We start from the raw sequence: 22,539 nt of genomic DNA, 5'->3' as shown, positions 1-22,539 counted from the left end.
ATAACTTAAAAGATATTGAGGTGGCTGAATTCAGCTACAATTCAACAATCAGTGTGGTTTAAGACCAGGAAAGTCCACAGTTGATCAAATATTCACATTACGGCAGATCCTGGAAAAAACTCGAGAACACAAAAGAACATCCACCATCTTTTCATCGATTTCAACCAGCTGTATAGAGCAATGTCTAGTTTTGGCATCCCTGCCAAACTCGTCCGTTTGTGCAGGATGACCATGGAGAATTTACGCTGCTCCATAAAGGTTGGAATCAACTTGCAGAACCTTTCGATGACAAAAAAGGTTTTAGTTAAGGTGATGCGCTGTCATGCGATTTTTTCAACATCGTGCTTGAAAGAATAGTGCAGAGCTCACACGTCAACACTCTAGAGGCACTATCTTTCAAAAGTCTGTCCAATTACTGGCATATGCTGATGACATTGACATAATCGGAAGAACTCAGCGTTATGTCAAAGGGGCTCTTGTGAGTATTGAGGCAGAGGCGGCAAAAATGGGTTTAACGGTTAATGAGGGCAAAACAAAGTACATGCTGTTGTCTAGAAAGGACATACAACACCGACGTCTTGGTCAAAACGTCACAATCGACAGACGTAACTTTGAGGTAGCCAGGGACTTCGTCTACCTGGGCTCCGCTGTAAACGCAGAGAACAACACCAGCGCTGAGATCAAACGCTCTTGCTAACCGCTGTTTCTTTGGACTAAGAAAGCAATTGAGTGGTAAAGTCCTCTCTCGAGGGACCAAAGTGTTGCTATATAAGACCCTTATCACCCCCGTCCTGCTATACGGTGCGGAAGCATGGACCATGACAAAAGCGGATGAAAGCACCTTGGGTCGCTTCGAGAGAAAAGTTCTTCGTGTGATCTACGGTCTCCTATGCATCGAAGGGGAGTGGAGGAGAAGATGGAACGAAGAGCTGTACGGGCTGTACAGCGACGTGGACTTGGTCAGAAGAGTAAAGGTCCAATGACTAAGATGGCTGGGTCACGTAGAGCGCATGGAAACCAATGCTCCGGCCCGGAAAGTCTTCGAATCCGCACCCGCAGGACAGCGCAGTAGAGGAAGACCGCGAATCAGGTGGCGCGCACAAGTGGAAGGTGACCTCACCCAACTTGGAGCGCGAAACTGGAGACATCTAGCTAGGGACCGAGCTAGATGGAGAAGTTTGTTGGGTGAGGCCCTAGTTCACACAAGACTGTAGCGCCACCTTAAGTAAGTAAGTAAAAATAAATAAATTGGGTGTCGCAACAGAACGTAGAGAACCAGGGCCTAGTGACTTACAACTCTCAACGGCTAATTTGAGAAAGCACTTTTTCATGACAAGAATTACTCTTGGAAAATTTGTCAATTCCTCGCAAGAGGCATTACCCGTGAAAAAAACTTCAGGTGGCATAGGATCGAACCCAAAATCCCAAGGTCATGCCACGGGTACAACGATACTAAACCATATACAAAACTCCCCTTAAAAGTGAGTATACCTCTTTAGCTATGCTTGCCTTGTTGTAGGTTTGGCGGACAAAATTATAATTAATTTTCAAACGCCATTTGTTATTTATTCGATTAAAAAATTAACGTCAAAAGTTTCTTCATTAGCGAATAGAGATGACACTTAAGTCAAGTTGGCTACTAGTAGTTCAAATCTAGTAGGCCAATGAACGTTGCATTTTATTTTACACTGTTAAATGTCAGATGGCTGTCCTATTGGGTAGCTTCTTCATCCTCCTAATAAGTAAGAACTAACCAGTTATTGTAACACAGTAATGAATTTCCGCCTGATAATTAGGTTTCAAGTAGCTTAACAGTGACTTTACTTTTATTTTGTAAAACAAGTCCCCTGGAGTATGTTTTTTTTTGCAAAAGTCGAAAGTACATAAATATCGTAACATAGTCGGTTCTTTGGCATACATCTATCTCTTTATATTTTTTTCCTTGCAGATACAAATTTATTAGCAAGTATGACCTATTTTTAGAGACAAAACTAAATGGTTTTATCTCTTTCACCCTACAAACAAATTGAAAATGACTTCCCCCATTAGATCACACATATTGATATGGTGCAACGCATTTCTTATGAAACTAATTCGAAATGTATGTAGTTTTAATCACTGGGCCAAAAAATCTGGGGGCCGAATTAATTTTTCAGAATCGACACTAGATGATTTTGGAAATACAAAAATGGTCACAAAAATGTATCAGTGCGAAAAATTGATAATCTTTTTATTAACTGCCTGGAAGTATAAGACAAATCACTAATAATTGGACTGTTGAATTTGGGGCCTAAGTCTACCCAAAATTGATATACATTACATTACACACTACTCAGCACATAAATGTACAGGGTAGAGAACACAGCACCTTGAGCGAATAGACTTTGTAAGGTGATAACAACACAAGCCAATAAAGGAACAACTATAATAGGCATAAACTAGCATATGCGCGCATAAGTCAACGTGCGAATACAAAGAATCTCAATACGAGTGAACATAATGGAGTCTAGCTCCGTTTCGTTCAATTTTTCTCAGTTTCATTACTTAAGCACACTTAAAGCCTAGTACATACTTCCTCGTGAAGTGAACGTTCGCCAGTGGAGAAAGTGAACTTTTGACATTGCTCACTGGTACACACTTGTGAGTACACGTTGTGAACATGAACAAACCAAATGTCAAAGCTTCACCAACAGTTCCCGTACATTTTGCACGTGAATTGCCCGTGAACGAAAACTCTCCACTTTGTTCTCCACTCAGCTTCACGAGCAAGTTCACGGGTGAACTAAAAACTAAAATTTGTATGGGTTCACGAGATGGTTCACAAGTATGTACTAGGCTTAAGCAAGAACAATCCCAGTCGCTCGCCGCATAAGTAAAATTTGACATGTAGATACGTGAGCAAAATTGTATTATAGCTATGCAGTAATTTCGCAAACTTTAGTGAATTTTCGTTGGGTTTTTGACATAAGCTTATGTTTGCTTATGCCTATTATAGTTGGGCCTTAATACAAGACATGAGGACAGAAGAGAAAGAAGAACAGACAGAAAGAACACATGACAACAGCACGCGGTAGGTTTCGAGACGGTCCCCCATCTTTCTACTAACCACACTCACTGATGCTTGATTTCGGTGATCGATGGGAACCGAAGCTTTATAAGTGACTAGGCCGTTGCCTAAAATCGATATATTGGCGTTTCTTTCCGGTATTCACACTTGATTTGGATCAAATAACGATTTAGAAAAAGTCGTTAACACGCAACTTTCGTTTGTGTTGTATTAAAAACTTTAATTATTAGACAAAAATCTGCATGCCCCATCAAACATTTTCATCAAATCAAACTTTAATCTGGTTGGATATGGTTGAATTAAGTTTTTGCCAAAAAACTGATGTAAGTAAACCGAATGCAAACAAAAGTTTACGTGTAAAAGCAGCATAGTTTATCGAAAAATAAATTGCTTATTATACAAATCTAGTACAATTTTTATTAAAAAAAAAACACAAGTATGGCAATACTAAAGTGACATCTGGCGAATAAAATCGAATTCGCTTTGAAAAAAGCACTTTGTCAAAACAAAAGTCGGCGTTCTTTTTTATTTTGTAAGAAAAGTTAAAATTTATTTTTAGTTTCAACTTCAACAAAAGTCTGTTTAACATTAAATGTTTTCATAAAAAATAAACAATATGTCCACAACCGAACTAATTCAATCGGCTTTTCCACTACCCGCCCAAAGCGAAGATAGCATTTCCAATTGTAAGACTGTAGGCATCAAGAGACCCTCGCGTACCGAACCCGCAGAACAAGATCGAGGAACATTTTTTCGCGCTTTACAAAGTTTCCATGAATCTCGAAAGTAAGTTATTTTTTAAAATGAATACTGCTCAGCGCTAGAACTTATTTGCTTTGCTTTTCACAGCACTCCCATAACTCGTCTACCCAAGATAAATGGCCAAGAAGTTGACCTATATGTGTTGTACAATGAGGTCACTAACCGCGGCGGCTGGCTGAAGGTCAATATTCGCAATGAATGGAACGAGCTGGTAGAGAGTTTGGGCTTTCAGCCGACATGTGTTAATGCAGCTGTAGCTATAAAATCTATTTACACACGCTATTTGGATAAATATGAGCGATTGCATTTCCTCGGCGAAGATCCGGATAAGAACGACGATTTGGATGACGATGGCCGACCGAAGAAATGGTCATCCAAAACGTACAATTCGATTCCAATGACCTACAACTACAAACAACATGAATTGAATGAAGAACAAAGGAATGCGAATCGAATGTCCGAGGATCTGTACAAAGCGTCGGAGTACGATAGGCTACTGCTTTCTCTGATATCGCCACTTCCGAATGAACAGGACTTTGCCATTAACGTGTGTACGCTAATGTCCAATGAGAGTAAACACACCCTGAAGCTAGACCACTGTCCGAAACTTCTTGACGCTCTGCTGGCTCATGCTGGAGTTTTTTGTCATTGTAAGTATTTAAAGCACAGACTTAGAACTCTATCCGTGGGTTATTATAAAATTTTGTAAACCTTTTAGATTCCATGCGTGAGCTATTCCAAGAACTATATTCAAATGTGAGGAAGCATTCATTGCAAACGTTTTGGAAGGATCTGCTTTATGACAAACCACAAATCTTGGAGCTTTCTTTTGACGACTTTTTAACAGAAAAGAATATAGAAAATTCAGACTTAGATGGTCCAGCATTGGAAAGAATCTTCCAAGATGGCTTAAATGCCAATTCAGACGACGCTTATATGCGTTCCCTGGATTTTCTCTCATTGGGACCAGGCCTCGGCACCCAGGAATACATTGGTCAGCGAATTCATCAAGTTTCGTCGATCATAAGAAATTTAAGTTTCTACGAAGAGAACACATATGTATTGGCAAAAAATCGAACTTTTGTGAGGTTTCTGGTGATGGGAGCTAACATTCGCTGGGGCAATCTCCACCACATGGTTTTGGATATGTTTGGAAATATTGCTAATGAATTAGATTTACTAGATCCAACACTAGATGAATTGACACGTTGTCTAATGTCGACAATTTGCGAGGGAATTGAGAGTTCCGATCGGGGTGTTATCATCAGTTGTCTGGAAGTGTTGTATAAGATCTGCCAACAGGATAGCAATGAGGAGCCTATACACAAGTGTCTGGATCAGAAATTTTATAACACATTATGTCTGTACTTGTCATTGAATGACATAATGCTCTTGTTGTACACTTTGGAGGCTATCTACGCACTCAGTTCTTTGGGACATAAATCGTGTAGCTCTTTGGTGCAGGTTAAAGGTATCATTAATTCGCTCGTGTCGCTAATCACAGTTGAGGTAAGAATAAAAGTTAATTTTTCAAAACCTTTACTCTTCATCATTTTCTGTATTATCTATTCTATTTGAAGGCACAATCTTATGGCCCGGATGGGTGTATTCTTATGCGAGTTGTTGAAACAGTTCCTGGGAATATGTTACCAATGGTTGCCCAAAACATTGCAAATATTGCAAACTTACAAAATGCCATACAAACAACTCAACCACCGTCTCAAACTTCTGAAAAAAGTTCAATGGGCCGAGGTAAAAATTTATTCATAAATTAAAATATGTACCTAATTTAAGAACTCTTTAAAATCTAGCTTCTCCAGCACCAAATCGACCAAATCAAGAAGCAACCCCCACTCATGGAACAAAATCACCAGTTCCCACAAACGTAATTAGAAATAAATGCAATTTATAGGATTTAACTAAATTTCTTGAAATTCTTTCAGCAAGATCATGAAAATTTCGCATTGTCTTGGCTAAGTGCTACTTTTGAACCAACACCTTCACCTGATAGTCGTGTTGAGCAACATGAACTCTACCGCATGTACTTGTCGGCCATTCAAAAATGTGGTCGACGAGGCATTGTTTCACACACTCAATTTCCGCGTATGGTTCGAACGATTTTCGGTGCGCAAGTTGTGCCCAATTATAATAAGAAAGTTGAAAACCCTGAGGGCACTAAAGAATATTACATTTGCATTCGTGTTCGATCAAATCCATTGCCAATCCAAATGAAAGTCTCTACAACTCCGAAAGGCTTAAAAGATGGCAAACAAAAGCTAGAACCGGGATCTTCAAAGAAATCAAAGAAAAAAATTCGCTTACACGAACAAATGCGACAGGAACAATTACAGAAATCTACAATTACAACACCACCCATGAGCCCTGTGACTGTTCAGAAGCAACAGCAAATCGTTAATACTCCATCAAATCAACCAGTTATTGTAAAATCTGATATGAATGTCCAGCAGTCCGCACAGCAGACTCAAGTTACCCCTCAAGCCTCGATCAAACAAGAAACACAAATAGTAAATACCCCTCTAAGTCTGCCACCTATGACACCTATCTCAAAAAATGTATGAAAGTTAACTTTACCTTTATGAATTTTGAGAGCATCTTTTAATTTGTTTTTTATTTTTTTAAGGTTAACCCCAACATGCCACAAATTTTGGGAAATGTTCTTGTTACTCCATCTAATCAAGCGACAATAGTTCAACAGGCAGCAAAGCCAATTCAAATTACAACTATTGCTGAACAACCACAAATGGCCCTCCAACAACAGATTCAATTGCCTACTTTATCACAGGCACAGACGCAACCGCAACTGCAGCCACAAGCACAACTAAACCAACAACAACAACAAATTATTGTTAACGCCAATCCAAGTTCGTCAACATCAAATGGTGGTAACGGTGGTGCACAGCCATCCTCGTCATTAGTTAAAAGCCTATTGGCAAATAAGGTAACATCTTCCCCCACAGCTACAGCTATTACTACTACCAATACTACTTCTGCTACTGCCAATGCCAATATCCCTGCTGCTGTTGTAATCGATACGAATGCGAGTGCAGCTCTAAGTACTCCTCAAAGTTGTTTGATTACCCAAAGTGTTAATTTGCATCAGGTAACACCTTTTCTTGTTGTTGTATTGTAGTGTTTTGTTTTCTGTTTTTATTCTAATATTTTTTTCTTAATAATAATATGTAAAATAATTTACTTTTGTAGTTCTAAAGCATCTTACTTGAATAATTGTTTTGTTTTCTAACTAACAGTATCACATTGCTTTATCGCTTGATTAACACAATTATGAGTTTACTGACATAATTTTTTTGAATTTATTTTTTAAGAAAAATCTCAAAAGTTTCTTAAAAGTCGTGAAATTAATATATGTATGTATGTAGAAGAAAACGACAAAATGTCCATTTTATTGTGGGCTTTATTTATGTCATCGCTAGTCAAATTATTAGCTTTGTTCTGTATTCTGTCTAAAAGCCTTCTAGATGATTCTCTCGTATTGATTTAATAAATACACTACGCTTTAAAAACCTCATGCTTATTACATCGAGTTCAGGGTTAAAAATACTTACCGCTGTTTTCTTCGAACAAATCTAAAGAGCGTTGATGACGAAAAAAGGTAAAAATAATGATATTTACGCTACAATGAAAAAAAAACGTGTAAACTTGATAATTTTTCTGATTTTGTCTCTAAAAATGTTTTATTCACTTGACACAACTGAATTACTGACAGAATCAAGCATCCGCAATTGCGGATTATTCGCAATAATTCCAACATCAGCATCCGCATCCTCATAAAATGATGCGGAGTTTGTTGTGGATGCGGATGTTTTTTAACGCTTTTTTTTCAAATTCGAAAAATAGCAACAGCACGGCATACATAAAAAAAACGACCCTTTCACCCTTTTAAATTAAAAAACCTCAGTCCCAAGTAGGCGACGACAAAAGCAACAACAAGTCATATGCAATGGTCACAGATTTGAGGATATAAAAGCTCTTGCTAAGTGCCTCTGGCCAATTTATTTGTATATATTAAGTGAAAAATTGATACAAATACATATCATAAATGCCGCCACCAATAAAAAGCAACATCTGGATCTATTTTAATTTAAATAAAAATGATCCTGACAAGTCCGAATCCAAAAACTGTCGTAAAACATACTAACGAAAAAGACGCACGACTTCTTTGTTGAAATACCACTTGAAGTCAAAGCACCCAGAAGAGTTTGTTTTATTTGAGAGCGCCAACAATGAAAATCTTTAAAAAAAAAGAGGGTGCAGGTATATTTTTTTATAAACATAAAACAAAGGCTTGCTTCGGAAACGATATGGATATGATGCTGGATTTATCAACTGAAGACGAAAGTGAAGGAGAATCTGATAACGCTAGTCACGAAGCACTTCCCCGAAGGGAGTTGGCATGTTACCGAAATAAATAAAAATCAAACAGACTTTAAAAGGCTCTCCAAAGTTGCACTGAGGTATTTATCACTTCCAAAAGCCAGTGTTCCCAGCCAACAACTATTTAGCGGAGCTGGATTAATATACGATCCACTAAGAAACAGATTACAGTCTGAGAAGGCTGCAATCTTGCTTTTTATCAAATATAACTACCCATTTTTAAATTTAATTATTAAATGCAAAGATAATCAATACAATTTTCCTTTATTTACGGATTTAAAATTTTTTTATGTAATAAATCCTAAAATCCGTATCCGCATACGCATCCGCGGATGTGATTCTCAAAAAATTCGCAACCGCTTCCGCGGATGTCAAATTTTGTACATCCGGAACAACCCTGATACATATATGTACATACATATATGTACAAACCTTTCCTCACTCAGCTCCAATTATGTTGGAATTATCTCTTATTCTTCTGTCTTCAATTTGCTCGTACCGTTCTTCATTTTCTTGCAAATTAAACCAAATTCCAACGGTGTCCATTTTTGTAATATTATTCTTGTCCAAAAATTAGATTGTTTTTTTTATTTGTTTTTAAAACTGTCAAACAACTCGATGGGTACTCATTCGAAAGTACAAAATTGTTTGAAAACAAGTTGGTATACCCGGCAACCGATTCTACTTTCATACGAAGTACGAATTGGAAGTGGAATCGGAAATAAGTTTAGAATAGAATCAAAAGGAGAATTGAGGTACATAGTAGGGCCCCTGTTCTTTATTGGTTATAATTAAATTAATAAAATTTCTAGAAGCTCCGTAAAGTAAATTACTGAAAAAATAATTCAGAAAGAAAAAAAGAGTAATAGAAAAATCATATTTTCTAATAGCTAACTACAATTTCAAATCAATTAGATTGATGAAAGATTAAGCATTTTAATAATAATTTGGATTGAAGAATCAATATTTAACATTCTCAAGCTGTGATGAAATAGTTTCAATCATAACATGGAAACGCTGTTGATGATCAATAAATCGCACGTCTCGTGACACTTCTTCCGTCCGTTACTTTTGACACCGCTTGTTGTTAATTCTTAAAGTACATTTCTGTAACGAATGAGATGTATATCTTAACTTAAAGCTGATCACGAATGAGCCAACTTTTCCAGTTGTGATCTGACTTTGTTGATTGATTTGAAGGTATGTGGATATTCAATTCGTTAGATCCTAACTATAAATTCGGCTTAAGCTTTCTAGAAAATAAAAAAAAAACGACGTTCTTAAATTCTTAAGAGTTTAAACGGAGGAATATATTCCAAAAAAGAGTTTCACATTTAAGGTTTTCATAGTTTTCAATCTTTCAAAACAAGATTCAAGTCATGAGAACAAAATACACATAGCTGTTCAAAATAATAGGAAAGCAACATTTTAGAAAATTATAAATTTCATAATTTTCTTAAATAAACCGAGCAATTTTGGATTTGGTTTGCAATTTTGTATATTTTTTCAAAATAATTTGTTTATTTTTTATTAGGAGTGTTTAAAATAATGGGAAAATGTTAAACTAAGTATGTGAATCGGTCAAATTTAATTAATTATCAGTCAGTTTTGAAATAAGAGAAATAAGAACATTTTTTTTCAATAGCCTCCTTCATTGACCTTTAATAGCCTTCTTCAAAAACATGGTAGTCCTTTGTAGTAGTAGTAACCTTGTTATTCGAATAGAAGGAGACATTGCGTTAAATCTGGGATTTTGATTTGTTGGTGATTCGTTGGTTACTAGTTTATGATGTTGGCCTAATTAATAACCAGAAAAACAGCGAAAACTTTGGGCTTTTTAACTTATTTGTGTTTTTTACCCTGAAGGAGATTTTTTTTAAATACAATTATGTTCTACGATTTTAAGGAAAATGAATCAGCCTAAAGTCCTGTCTATACTTTTAGTACGATAATTTGTTCATGAACTTCTCGTTTACTGATTAAACACCAACAATCTAAATTTGAAAATATATTTTAGCTATTAGAAAATTCGAAACCATTACATCTGCCATACTATTTTTTAGTCAGTAGTCTTTTCTCCGAACATAAAGAGCAGTTTCCTTAAATCCGGTAGATTAATTTTTGTTGTAAGTGTTTGAGTCGTTGGTTTAATAAATAATATAGGTTTTGAAGATCAATTACGGAATTGCATCTTTTAAAATATCAAGATTGGTCTAGATTATCATGAATTTGAAAAATCGGTCCAGCACTAAACTAAGAAAAGCAACCGCATATTATGAACCCACTGCCTCCGTGTTTCACTGTTTTGTTTTTGTAAAACAGAACTGAAACTTATTTTCTTGAAGAAGCCTAACATTTTATTCGTAGTTAGACCCAAAAAGATTTATTTTTGTTTCATCACTCCAAAGAATGTTGCTTAACATGTCTTGTAAAATAATTCCCTATTATTTTAAACAGCTGTATGAGTATAGCTGCATAATTGAAGCTACGGCTCTAAACGTCATTTACTTCTGTGAAAAATAAATGTATGCAACATAATTGGATGTTTATTTGTGCATGGAAATAAAAAACATACTTTTGCGTATCGCTTTTTATCATTAAGATCAAAACAGTCTAATTGAAAACTGGAAAACTCTTTAAATTCTTCAATATTTTTTTCAAATGATTCACATAGTCAAGAATTGATTCTCAATTATTGTCTTTAAAAAACTGCTGTCTAAAGAGATATGTGTTTGTAGTTTAGCAAAAGTAGTTTAAAACTAACAAAAAAAAAACGTACAAATAGTTAATTTATTCAAAATAAAATGATAAATAACACTGGTCAACAAAATTCGGTTTTTCTGTTACACAAGCAATAAAATACATTTTTAAAGCATGTCCCGCCTGACATCTAATCTCGCCTTATAATTTTTTTATCACATCCGGTTTTTAAATTATGTTAAAAGCAACAAAAAACTGTGTTTTTGCAGCTAAACTAAAACAGAACATAGTTCTGACAGTAAATGGTATGATAATTTTGCAAATTTTAAACAAATCTTTGTCTTTGTACCTAAAGTACAATTTAAAGCATTAAAACATTTCATATATTTTCTGGAAGTTCTCTTTTTGATTATGAGATTTCATTTGAGCCTAAATTAAGTTTTGGGAAGCCTTGAACTTAATACTTTCATGGTTTTAAAAATTACATTTTGGAATTAATTTTGAGTGCTCTTTGAATCCCAAATGTATAGCTTCAAAAAGCAGATTTATTGAATTTTTAAAAAGTAATGACTCAAAAGCCTGACGTGATAGTTTAATTTTAAAGTCTCATTTGAATTGAGGCTATCAAAACTCCTTGGAAAAGTGCAAATCATTGTCGACCAGTGTTATTTTTCAAAACCTTGTCGACCAGTGTTATTTTTGAAAACTTCTAACATCCTAACGTACCTAAAAAAAACACTGTTTTTAAAAAACTGCATGTTAAAATTAATTAATAACTCGCCTAAGGTTCTTAAATTCCTAAATCCTAGAGTTTACATAATTAAAATGGCGAAGCACAATTTTAAAACTTTCTGGAATGGATTATTATCCCAATTGCGAGTTAAATTTGTCCTATCTGGCTTTCCGCCAAAACTCAGTCAACGAGCTCTTGTTTTTTGTCTCATTCCTTGAATTTGTAAGCACACAAGCCAATATTTTGTATGGATTCTTTAAATTCTAAGAAAAAAATATATATTTTTCATTAAAATACAATGAAAACTCTAATTTACATTTTCTTTGAATCTGCTTAGCAAAAAACTAAAATATCGTAATATTAGTCTACTAAACCGTCGTGTTGTCAATAATTTTTGACTTGTATCTAACTCCCCTTTGACGCAGTATACTAACAGAATAGTTTATTTTCAAATCTAACCCAACATCAATAACTCCCCTGGGATATCGGGTTACAGTACAATGCAGAATGGAGCGGTAAACATCAACCTCAACGTCAACAAAATCATTTAATTTTTAATTTCATTACACATTTTTCTATGTACATTTTCATCAGGTGAAAGATTTTATTTTATTTTAATTTTATTTCAATTGCAACAAATTTTAATCCCTTAAAGTAATCACCCTATTTTATGGAATATATAAATAATGGTAAATTCTTATAGGTGGCTCAACGTCAGCAAAAACAAAAAGAGCTCGCTGCCCAACAGCATCAACAACAACACAGTTCACCAATGAAAATGGCCACCACATCGCTGAGTGCTGTGGTTAATAATCCTATGATGCACACGACGCCAATCAAAGTAGGCCAAACAACAATCAAGCCCTTGAATAGCAGTTGCAGTGATAAGAAAACAACTATCATAACTAGCGAGAATTCGGATAATTCTAATTGGGATCCCATTCCACCATTGGCTCCTTTAAGCTCGGGTTCATTGATCCGTTCGAACGTCATTATCCAGCAGCAGCAAGTTTTGTCGGCAAACGATGATTCGAGCTCAGCTTCGATGGCTTCAAGTATTATTAGTTCATCTCAAATTGAAGGTGATGGATCATTTGCGAGCTTTGAGGGTTTGCTTATGTCGAAGTCAAATAAGACTGTCAGTTCATTTGGCATCGATGACGATAGCTCTAAGGATTCTCTGAGTCGCGGCTCTAAGGACAGTGTACGCATGATTGGTGCAAATCAGATGCTTGTTGATTTGTTGGATAAAAAAGCCTTGGAACCACCAATGGGTGGAAAAAGAAAACATGACGACGACTACGAAGAGTCTGATGAAAAGAAAATCCTTCTCGAGGTGGAGCCAAAGGTCACCGCCTCTAAGAATGCAGCTAATCTCTATGCCGAAATGGCAGCTTCTATTCTCGAAGATGAAGATTTGGAAGAGGAGCAACAGGTGCCACAACAGGCATCTGTTATCCAACAAACGAAGTTGGCAGTTCAACACCAGCAACAACAGCCAGAGCCACAGAATCAATTGATTTCAGTGCCGGTAAATGTGCCGCGCCAACTGATTATGAATCCCAATAATCCCAATCAAATGATTCTGTCTCAAGGTCCGCAGCAACAAAGCCTTCCAACTGCTACGGCCACAATTAAAACCGATCAGGGTCTGCAGACTGTTCCGTGCATTCTGCAAAAGAACTCAATGGGACAACAGATCCTCCAGCCAATGATGTCACAACAACAACAGCCGCAAACACAAACGCAGTATGTCCTCGCAACCAATCCCCAGGGACAGACGTATCTTGTGGCTCAGCAGACGACTCAGCCTCAGCCACAAACCCAGCGCTTGTTGGTCACTCAAACGCCACAACAACAAGCCGCCGGTACAAAGACCATCATAATTCTCCAACAACAAGGTCAGCCCGTTGGTCAGCAGCAAATGATTAACACATCTCAACCCCAGAAGGTAATAATGACTACGTCACAGGGCCAGCAGATGATTGTTACCCAAATGGCACGCCCAGTACAACATCAGATCTATATGAATACTGCTGGAACGAACGTCATTCAAACCGGACCAATTCCCGTCCAGCAGCAGATGATTCAGAAACAGATCACGAATCAATCAGGAAACGCAAATATTCTCTCTCAGCTGTCACATATACCGGCTACAATCAAAATCCATCAAACATCGTCGCCCATGGTAACGTCATCAATTGCGCAATCGATCACAACAACAGCAGCAACTACATCATTACCCCGTCTAGGGAAGTCCGTATCAATAGTACAACAGCAGGGCGTTCCTCCCCCACAGACACAGATGACTCCAGCGGTAATGCAAACGCAGATTGTGCAGCACACTGGAACTCCAGGCGGAACAGAAAAGCGGCAAGTTATCATTTCTAGCGGCAGAACAATTGAATATGCCGATTCCCAGTCACAACAGGGTTCACAAGTAATGCGGATGATACAGCCTGCGACGACAAAACCACAGCCACAAATTCAGCAGGTGTCACAAGCGGCACAGAAAGTAACAACTGCAGCTGTACAAAAACCAGCTATACGTCCAGGTTTGCAAATTCAGCAGCAATCGGCTGCAATAACTCCAGCACCAGTGAAAATTCCGACTCCCCCACCACCACCACCTGCTCCTGCACCTGTGCCAGCTGCTGCTCCCCCCGCCACATCAACACCTCCGCCAACTGTTACCAGGGTTGCACCTTTAAAACCCAAACCAGAAGTAAAAGTTGAAGTTAAAGCGGAGATAAAAGATGAGCCAAAAACAGAGAAGACGGATGACGATAACCAAGTCGATCCTAATTGGCTATTCGTTTGTGATTGGCGAAATTGTCCCAGACGGCGGTTTAAATCTATTGCTGACTTGCATCACCATACTTGTTTGGTGCATTGTCCCGAGCATTTGGATGTTGGTGCCGAAATTTTCTGTCAATGGGGCACTGGGCCAGGATTGTGTGACGGCATTCCACGCAAACGGTTCTCGCTCATGACACATATTCTAGATCGACATTTAACCATTGAGGTATGATTTCATAATAATAAATGTTTATTTTTGTCTTTCATTTTATGAATGTGTGCTTCGTTTCTGAATTTACCTTAAAGAGTCTTCGAGGAGCAGTACAACGACGTTTGGCTAATGGCGCCCAAGCCCCTAGTACAGGTCCGCCCGTAACAATTATTAAAAACTTTGCAGCAGCTGCTGTTGCACAACAACAAGCTGCGGAGAGTACGCGGGGAACCGCATCGCCGGCTCTCTCCACATCATCGAATGGTTCAGTACCATCTACAGGAAGTGCTGCTTTGCATGCAATCAAAAGACACGCATCCGATTTCATCAATCCCAAAGAGCTTATGGTGAGTAATAATTTGTTTTTCGATTTGTAATAGTTTTTTTTTTGTAGTTTTTGTTTCTAGTGATATTGTTGCACTGTATTTAAGGTGCATTTGATTTGTATATGCATTTATTAGAGTTGATATTTTGTCTAGTTGATGCTTTTGATCTATTGACCATAAGCAATCAAAATGTGTTCCCTTTATTTGGTTTTTGCATTTAGATTAGAATTGTAGTTGTAAAACAAACGGAATGTTCTTCTGTTGACTTATATAGATATAAACAAATTTTAGGCCATTTAAAATAGATTCCTTAATAATTGTGTTCATATATACAAATTATTAGTCATTAGTTCATGTCCAAGAACAACAGATCCGTCACGACTCGCATACGTTTTTGAAATGGACTCTTAGTATATGTAAAAAACAAGTACCACGTTACAATATGTGTTCTAAAACATTATTTTTACAATATTTTACTTGTTTTTCGATTTTCCGGCTTCTTAATAATATAGGGTACTTGTTAGGGGCAAATAACTCGACAATTTCATCGCATTTCATGTTTTAAAATATCTTCTGGCATATGGACACCGTGACTGTTCTTTATCAACACTATTCTCACACTACAGTTTACCAAGACTTTCTTTAAGACTTAAGATAAAGATCTACGAGATGATGATGTTTTATCCTCTCTCCTCTGGAAACTAGCAGTAAATGAAATACTAACTGGACTGGATGGGGAGGGTTTCAGAGTGATTGCCTATGCGGATGACGTTGCTATAGCGGTTTGAGGAAAGAATTTATACACCGTAAAAGAATTCTTACAAAATGCCTTACACCAACTAATACTTTGGGTTAATCACGCATTAGTTATACACGGTAATCAGACCGATTTTAACGTAGATAAAGCTATAAACCTCGAAAAAATCCTAAATAAAGTCCAACGTTCCTCTTGCCTATGTATAAGCGTATCACTTCGCACGACCTCATCCGCGGCACCGGACACCCTCTCAAACAAATAGCTCTAAGCTCTGTTATTCGCCTTAAAGTTTCTTCGTAGTGGATTAATAACAACATTGGCCACTCCGTAATTCTTAGGTATTTAGAATCAATTCCAAAGCACACCGACTACACCATCTTCTAACTGCAATTCGACAGAAACTTTCAGATTTCTATACCTACCAGATCTTTCTGGGACGAGAGGACATTCCTGGAAGACGAGTCAGTCCACTTTTATACAGATGAATCAAAAACAAAAGAAGAGGTTAGTGGAGGTGTGTACTCTGAACGACTGAAATTAAGTCTCTCATTCCCCTTTCCCGATCATTGTGGCGTGTTCCCGGCGAAACTTTTGGCGATAAAAGAAGTCTTGTTTTGAAACGTGATATCCATCTGATATCCGTATTTTCTCAGATAGTCGGGTTGCTATAAAATGTCTGCACTCTGTCTCTACAAACTATATAACAGTCCATAAATGTAGATCATATCTAATGGAGATGGCACAACAGTTTAATATTCACCTTTTGGTGGGTGCCGCTCCATAGAGACATTCCAAGAAACTGTAGTGCAGACTAACTCGCCAGGAATGGTACAATACAACTCATTTTACCACGTTTGGCAAATGCTGGCATAACAATCGCTTGACTTTTGCAGAAGCTTTACGGATGAATAGGCGGAAGAAATAGTTCTTCATCTTCCCTGCACATATCCTGCTCTAGCTCAAAAGCGCAAGAATTACCTAAAAAAAATCGTTTTTAATGATCTAAACGATCTTAATCATATAAACATAATCAGCCTCTAACATTTCGTAAGGGACTCAAACAGGTTTCATTGAACTTAGAAGAAAGCCTTAAGATTCATCTGGTATAACAATGGACCATTAAACTGGCCTAAGGGTGCCACTTTTACCTAACATAACTTAACATTCATGAGATTATCAGATCGTATTTCGTCGAATGTTATTATCTAAATTATTAATAGTTTACCAGCGCAGATGAAAAATTTAGTACCTTATATTGTTGGAACCTTTTTTCCTCCAAATACGTTCGATTTTCACGGTAATAATGGTATCAATTTCGGATATAAGGATAAATGTAATTTAATCCGAACAGTGATTTTTTCTGAAGAGTCTCATTACGTTTCTACTCCAAAAATGATAAATCTCTTTTTTTTTACGTACCAGTTAAAACGCTATGTCGATGTAAACACTGGAAATAAGCATGATTTTCGGATTTTTTTGAAAAATGTATTCAACAAATTTTTCGCGAACAGAATACATTCCGTTATGTGAATCATGTGTTCCTTAATATTTTCCACTTATAATTAAAAATAAATATTTATAAGAGACTCATACACCTTCTTCGAAGTGACTTAACATAAATTGTTTTCCACTGAGGATGTTCTAAACTTTGGTCATGAAAAAGAAGCGGTCGGTGTTTAAAAGGCTGTCATTCGGAGGGTATCAAAAATGTAACCTTGAAATTTTCAAAGAATATTCTTGAAAATATGCCTACACTGTCCAAAAAGTCAAATATTGATTTTATTCTATGTCACTATCACCTAGTAGGTAAGCTGACATTGGTTATTACATTTTTTTACTTAACTTTTTATATAAAACTTCCAACACCATCGTGAAGCTACGGCGAACGTAATAATACTATACATTTTATATACAAAGCCTGCATGGGCCTTTAAGACCGACTTGAGTTTTATCGGCCACTTTATGAATTCCTTTATAAGATTAGCGACTGAGTGCGAATTTTTGAAACACGAACCATGATTTATGAAAATTGTTCTGATGTAAGTCTTTGCAAAGCGATTTGCTGAAGTAAACTGAAAAACACTTCAAATCTCGTAGGTAACATCAGCTTGGGAGGAACTACCTTAGATCTTGTTATAATTGATATTTAAACCTTTACTAAATGCTTATCGACTCCATGACTAATTAATAATCAAACAGAGAGAGTTTAAAACAGAAACTGATATAAAGGCATCATTTCCACACATTCGTCTTTAGTGAACATTCAAATACCTTAGATCTTGTTATAATTGATATTTAAACCTTTACTAAATGCTTATCGACTCCATGACTAATTAATAATCAAACAGAGAGAGTTTAAAACAGAAACTGATATAAAGGCATTGTGGCTTTCATTATTAAGCTTATGAAAAGGTAATCTTGAAATAGAGCATCATTTCCACACATTCGTCTTTAGAAGTGAACATTCAAATGAGTGCCTTTTTGCTTTGAGTCTAATTCTCGATTTGCTATTCATAATTCATATTTACATATTTTTTTTCTATTAAAAATAAAATAGTTTTTATAAAATATTGTTTTAACGTAATCTATTCAAAAATCAACTTGTTAACTAGTTTCCGGTGTTATTTTAAGCATGATATGTTTTTTTTTTTCATTATTACCCTAGTATGTTTTAATAGACATTTAAAGAAATAACAAAAAAAATTAATTGAAATACTTTCGAGTAGAATCCCGACTTTGAAAACTTACTTAGCATAGAATCTACTGCAAATACCACTGTTGCTTCGTCTATAACAAATCCAATGCATCCTGCTTCCAATTCTGCTTGCACTACTACTACCACTTTTGACATCGGTACGGATACTTATTCAAAATCAGTACAAAGTAGTTCAGATTCAATGGTTCCTGATGGTGTAAGTAATCGTTCATGTCCATGTCCATAAAGTATACAAATTTATTTTTGTGCTTATTATTATTATGGTTTAGTGGGAAATGTTTCTATTTAAATAATAATAAAATTTAATATTAAGTTATTTAAAAAAAAAAAGAAACTTATTCATATTTTTGTTCTAAATAATCTCAAAAATTCAGGACGAAAATGAAGGTCCAGTTACCAAGAGTATTCGATTAACAGCTGCTTTGATTCTAAGAAACTTAGTAACTTTTACTCCACTAGCTAAAAGGTTCGTATCAATTATTATATTACTTAAACTTTAAAATCTTAATATTTTTTTGGATTTACAGGACTCTGCGGCAGTATGAACCACATTTGGCAAGCGTTGCTTTAAGTAATGTTGAGTCCAGTGGAACTATTTCACAGATTTTATACGAATTGAATAATTAAAAGAGGAATTGATTTTATGAATTAAGAAAACGAATAAGGAAGTAAAAACTAAGATAAAGGTTATGTTTATAGAACATTTTGGAGCAGATTATTTTTTATTACATACATTTCAGTGTTATTATTAATTATAAATACATATATCCCAAAAAATACTTTTTGGAAATAAAGTACGTGTTTAGTTCTGATTATTACCTAACTGGGATTTCATCCATATTTCTAGATGAAAGACAAAACTTGTGTTCGACTATGAATCATTTAAAAAGTTCAAGTACATTTTTCCATATTCCTAATTTAGAAGGAGAATAATATGGAAAGTAAGCCAAAGAATCTATAGATAGTGTTGGGTGCTTCTTTAGTAGCTTATAAGAGATGGGTGGAAGAAATTTCAGGGGCAATTCAATTCGTTCACCTTACCATCATTTAATTTGTATTAAAGAGTATATCTAATATAAATCGTTGGCAATCTGAATAATGTCCAGAAATTTTCCTCAAAAGAAATTGGTACCTGGAAAGAATGTCTAGGAAGTTAATATGGATTATGTACTGCTAAATCCAATTTTTGAATTCTATTGTGCACATAAATTATAAAAATATATATACATTTAAATTTAATATACTCTTCGCTTATGAACATTGCATTTTAGTGCATGGTTCTGAAAAAGATTTTCCTTTATTGTCATCATCATTACAAACAACTTGAAAAAAGGCCTTTAAGAGTACGCTTTATAGAAAGGAGAATGGCCCTTATTAGGAGGAGCGAATCGAACGTTCGACTTAAAGCGAGCGTTTGAGAAATCCAGTATAGAACAAAATTAAGATGGGTGCATTTCTACGTTCAAATGGGTCAACACCTCTTTTTCCAAATAAGTAGGCTTTTGAAGTGAAAATTGAAATGAGATTCATGAAATGAGTGTTTGATTTGCTTTTCGTAATAAAGTTGAGAACTTTTTAAGAATGAATCATTTGGAATTACATGGAAAAAATATTTTCAGATTAAAGATTTAAAGATGGAATTATTGAAGTTATCCAGGCCTCAAAATGTGTGAACTGGTCACGGAAAGTTTCCTGAAAGGATAGTTTTGTATTATGAATGACATACCTTTTTTCTTTTCAATTAGTAGGTAAGTAAATGTTTTTTCAAACAAAATTAAGGTATAGTATGTACAATTTTGTTTTTTAATATAAGGATTCATAAATTTAATAATATTAACACTAAACATTGCATTTTACATCAGTGGCTCTGTTGAGCCGTCTGTTGCGATCAAATATCCTTGTTGTTGTTGTTATTATTGTTGTTGTATTTGTTGGTGTTGTTACTGTTGTTTTTGGTGTTATTGTTGTTGCTGTTTTGTTGTTGTTATTGTTGTTCTATCCATTATATTCTCTTATAAGTGCGTTTCGATATTTCATAGCTAGAGAGAAGTATTTTACCAATGAAATCCAATTCCCTTTGCCATTGAGGATGTTCACCATGTTTTCCGTGGTGAGTGCTCTTGTCCCAAAATATAAAAGACGTAGTTCTTGGAGTACAGGGCATATTCCAAGAAAGTGGACAAATGTTTCGTCTTCTCTCAAGTTACACAAGGAGCATTGAGTTATTCTGTTGCCTGTTGAAAATGTACCGTTTAAATACAAAAGTCCTCCTCTTGCTCCTCCTCCGACCTATTTCTTACGTGTTCCTTTCTTCCTGAAAATATCTACTACCTTCAGTATAGTTGAGGGTATTGTACAGCCCATGTCATGTTGACGCTTGCGCTTCGCTTTCCATTATCTGCGTGTCAGCCAAATCAATCGCATACTGAAACCAATGAACCCAATAATCAAACTGGATCAGTGAGGTAAACGATCGAGAACACAGCTATCACCGGATCAAGCACGTTCTCAAAAAATGCTGAAATCTCGGACGAACAATCCATGAAGCTTGATCAAACAGTAGTGGAAATGTCCACATGGGACACTATGATGGAGCAATTTCGAAGAATCATACAGGAAGAAATGAAGGGCACAAAGGATATAGTAGATTCTCACTCAAAAGAAATAGAAGAATTGAAAAAAGAAACCATCAATCTCAAAAACATACCATGGCATACCGTGGAATGACGATTAGTGCGGTTGAATATCTATGCTATATGTTTTGGATTCAATACCTGCCTGTGCCATCACGGTTTTCACGGTTACAGCCTCTTGCGATGAGTTGACATATCCTTCAAGAGTAATTTCTGTCATGAAAAGTGCTTTCTCAAATTAGTCGTTCGGATTTGGCTTAAAACTTTAGGTACCCTTAATCTCTGGCAACAGTACTCGGCCACAGGTTGAGATTTTTAATCACTAGGCTCTAGATCCCAACGGATTGTTACGACAAATTAAAAAACACTTTTGCTTTTACTTACAAATTTAAAATTATGTATTTTTCAGATTCCTCCTAATTCAACCATTTTTTTTTATCTAGATCTGTCAAATAATTTAATGGGCCAAAATAGATTAATTTTTTTTGTTTACTTGAGATCAAATCTGTAGATTTATCCCTTTTTATATTGTTACTAATACAACTGAAAGAAAGTTTACCTGCAAATTTCACAGCTCTAATAGGCTGAAAGAAAACCGTCATGGACACATGTTTTTAGAATCAGGAATTCGTCTGATATTTTGGTATATGATTGTTTTGGTTATGGTTAACATGAAAAAAGTTATTAAAGATTTAAGTTGAAAAATTCTTTTAAGAAATATTAAAATGGATCTGGCAAGGGGAAGGCTGAAAGTGAAACGTCTAGGACACACATTTTTACAATCATTAGAATTTTTCTGATTTTTTGATGTATCATTCATGTGGTTATCATTTCGACCAAAAAGTTGACTTTTGCGCATTTTGGAGGCCGTCTGTCAAGGGGAAGGCTGAAAACAAAACGTCTTGGACTCACTTTTTTGACATCAGGGCACCATCACTTTTTGTTTATATATCCATTTGAGTGGTTATCACTTCGACCCCAAAATCGAAAAATTACCATTTTCGACCGCCCACCCCCGCTCCCGGCTGAAAAAAACTACCAAAAAGTTGAATTTGGCATAATGTTCCTTCTAAGCTCATTTTTGAAGTGTTAAGTATAAAGAAAATACTAAATATTTCATTCAGGAAATATTTTAATTTTTATCTTTAGAGAAACTACATTATATTAAGTTTAATACAAATTAATTTATTATTGATCATTGTTTTTATTTTCAAGTGTTGTAAGTATGCATTAACATTTTGCTTCGATCAATGCAACCGCCGCCAACAAACAATTAATTCTACCAAGTGCGTGCTAACCATTAACTTCAAGTACCCAAATTTGTAACCTACTGTTTTATTTCAAAGCTTCTCAAACCATTCCACCACAGCATTTAAAATGTCAAATATGTGACATCTAAATATAAAAAAAAACACACCAGCA

General features: G+C 35.7%; 1 protein-coding gene across 2 annotated transcripts; it reads left to right on the top strand.

The window, feature by feature from the left end:
- The first annotated feature begins 3,563 nt into the window (after window positions 1-3,563).
- Window positions 3,564-19,281, top strand: LOC129949535 (AT-rich interactive domain-containing protein 2). 2 transcript variants are annotated; one of them, XM_056061056.1, is made up of 11 exons: window positions 3,564-3,853; window positions 3,917-4,479; window positions 4,548-5,338; window positions 5,410-5,581; window positions 5,641-5,714; window positions 5,773-6,402; window positions 6,471-6,788; window positions 12,379-14,700; window positions 14,781-15,032; window positions 18,859-18,950; window positions 19,012-19,281. In XM_056061056.1, exons 1-11 carry the CDS (start codon window positions 3,684-3,686, stop codon window positions 19,109-19,111), a joined length of 5,484 nt encoding a protein of 1,827 aa, XP_055917031.1. In that variant the 5' UTR covers window positions 3,564-3,683; the 3' UTR covers window positions 19,112-19,281. The 2 variants fall into 2 exon arrangements, with proteins under 2 accessions (XP_055917031.1, XP_055917030.1); XM_056061055.1 differs by having other exon boundaries at window positions 6,471-6,950.
- Window positions 19,282-22,539: the final 3,258 nt, after the last annotated feature.

The sequence above is a fragment of the Eupeodes corollae genome, chromosome 3 (genome assembly GCF_945859685.1).
Source record: "Eupeodes corollae chromosome 3, idEupCoro1.1, whole genome shotgun sequence".
In the NCBI taxonomy this organism is placed as follows: domain Eukaryota; kingdom Metazoa; phylum Arthropoda; class Insecta; order Diptera; family Syrphidae; genus Eupeodes; species Eupeodes corollae.
The sequence above is the reverse complement of the archived record's forward strand: the minus strand, read 5'-3'. Positions and strand labels throughout refer to the sequence as shown.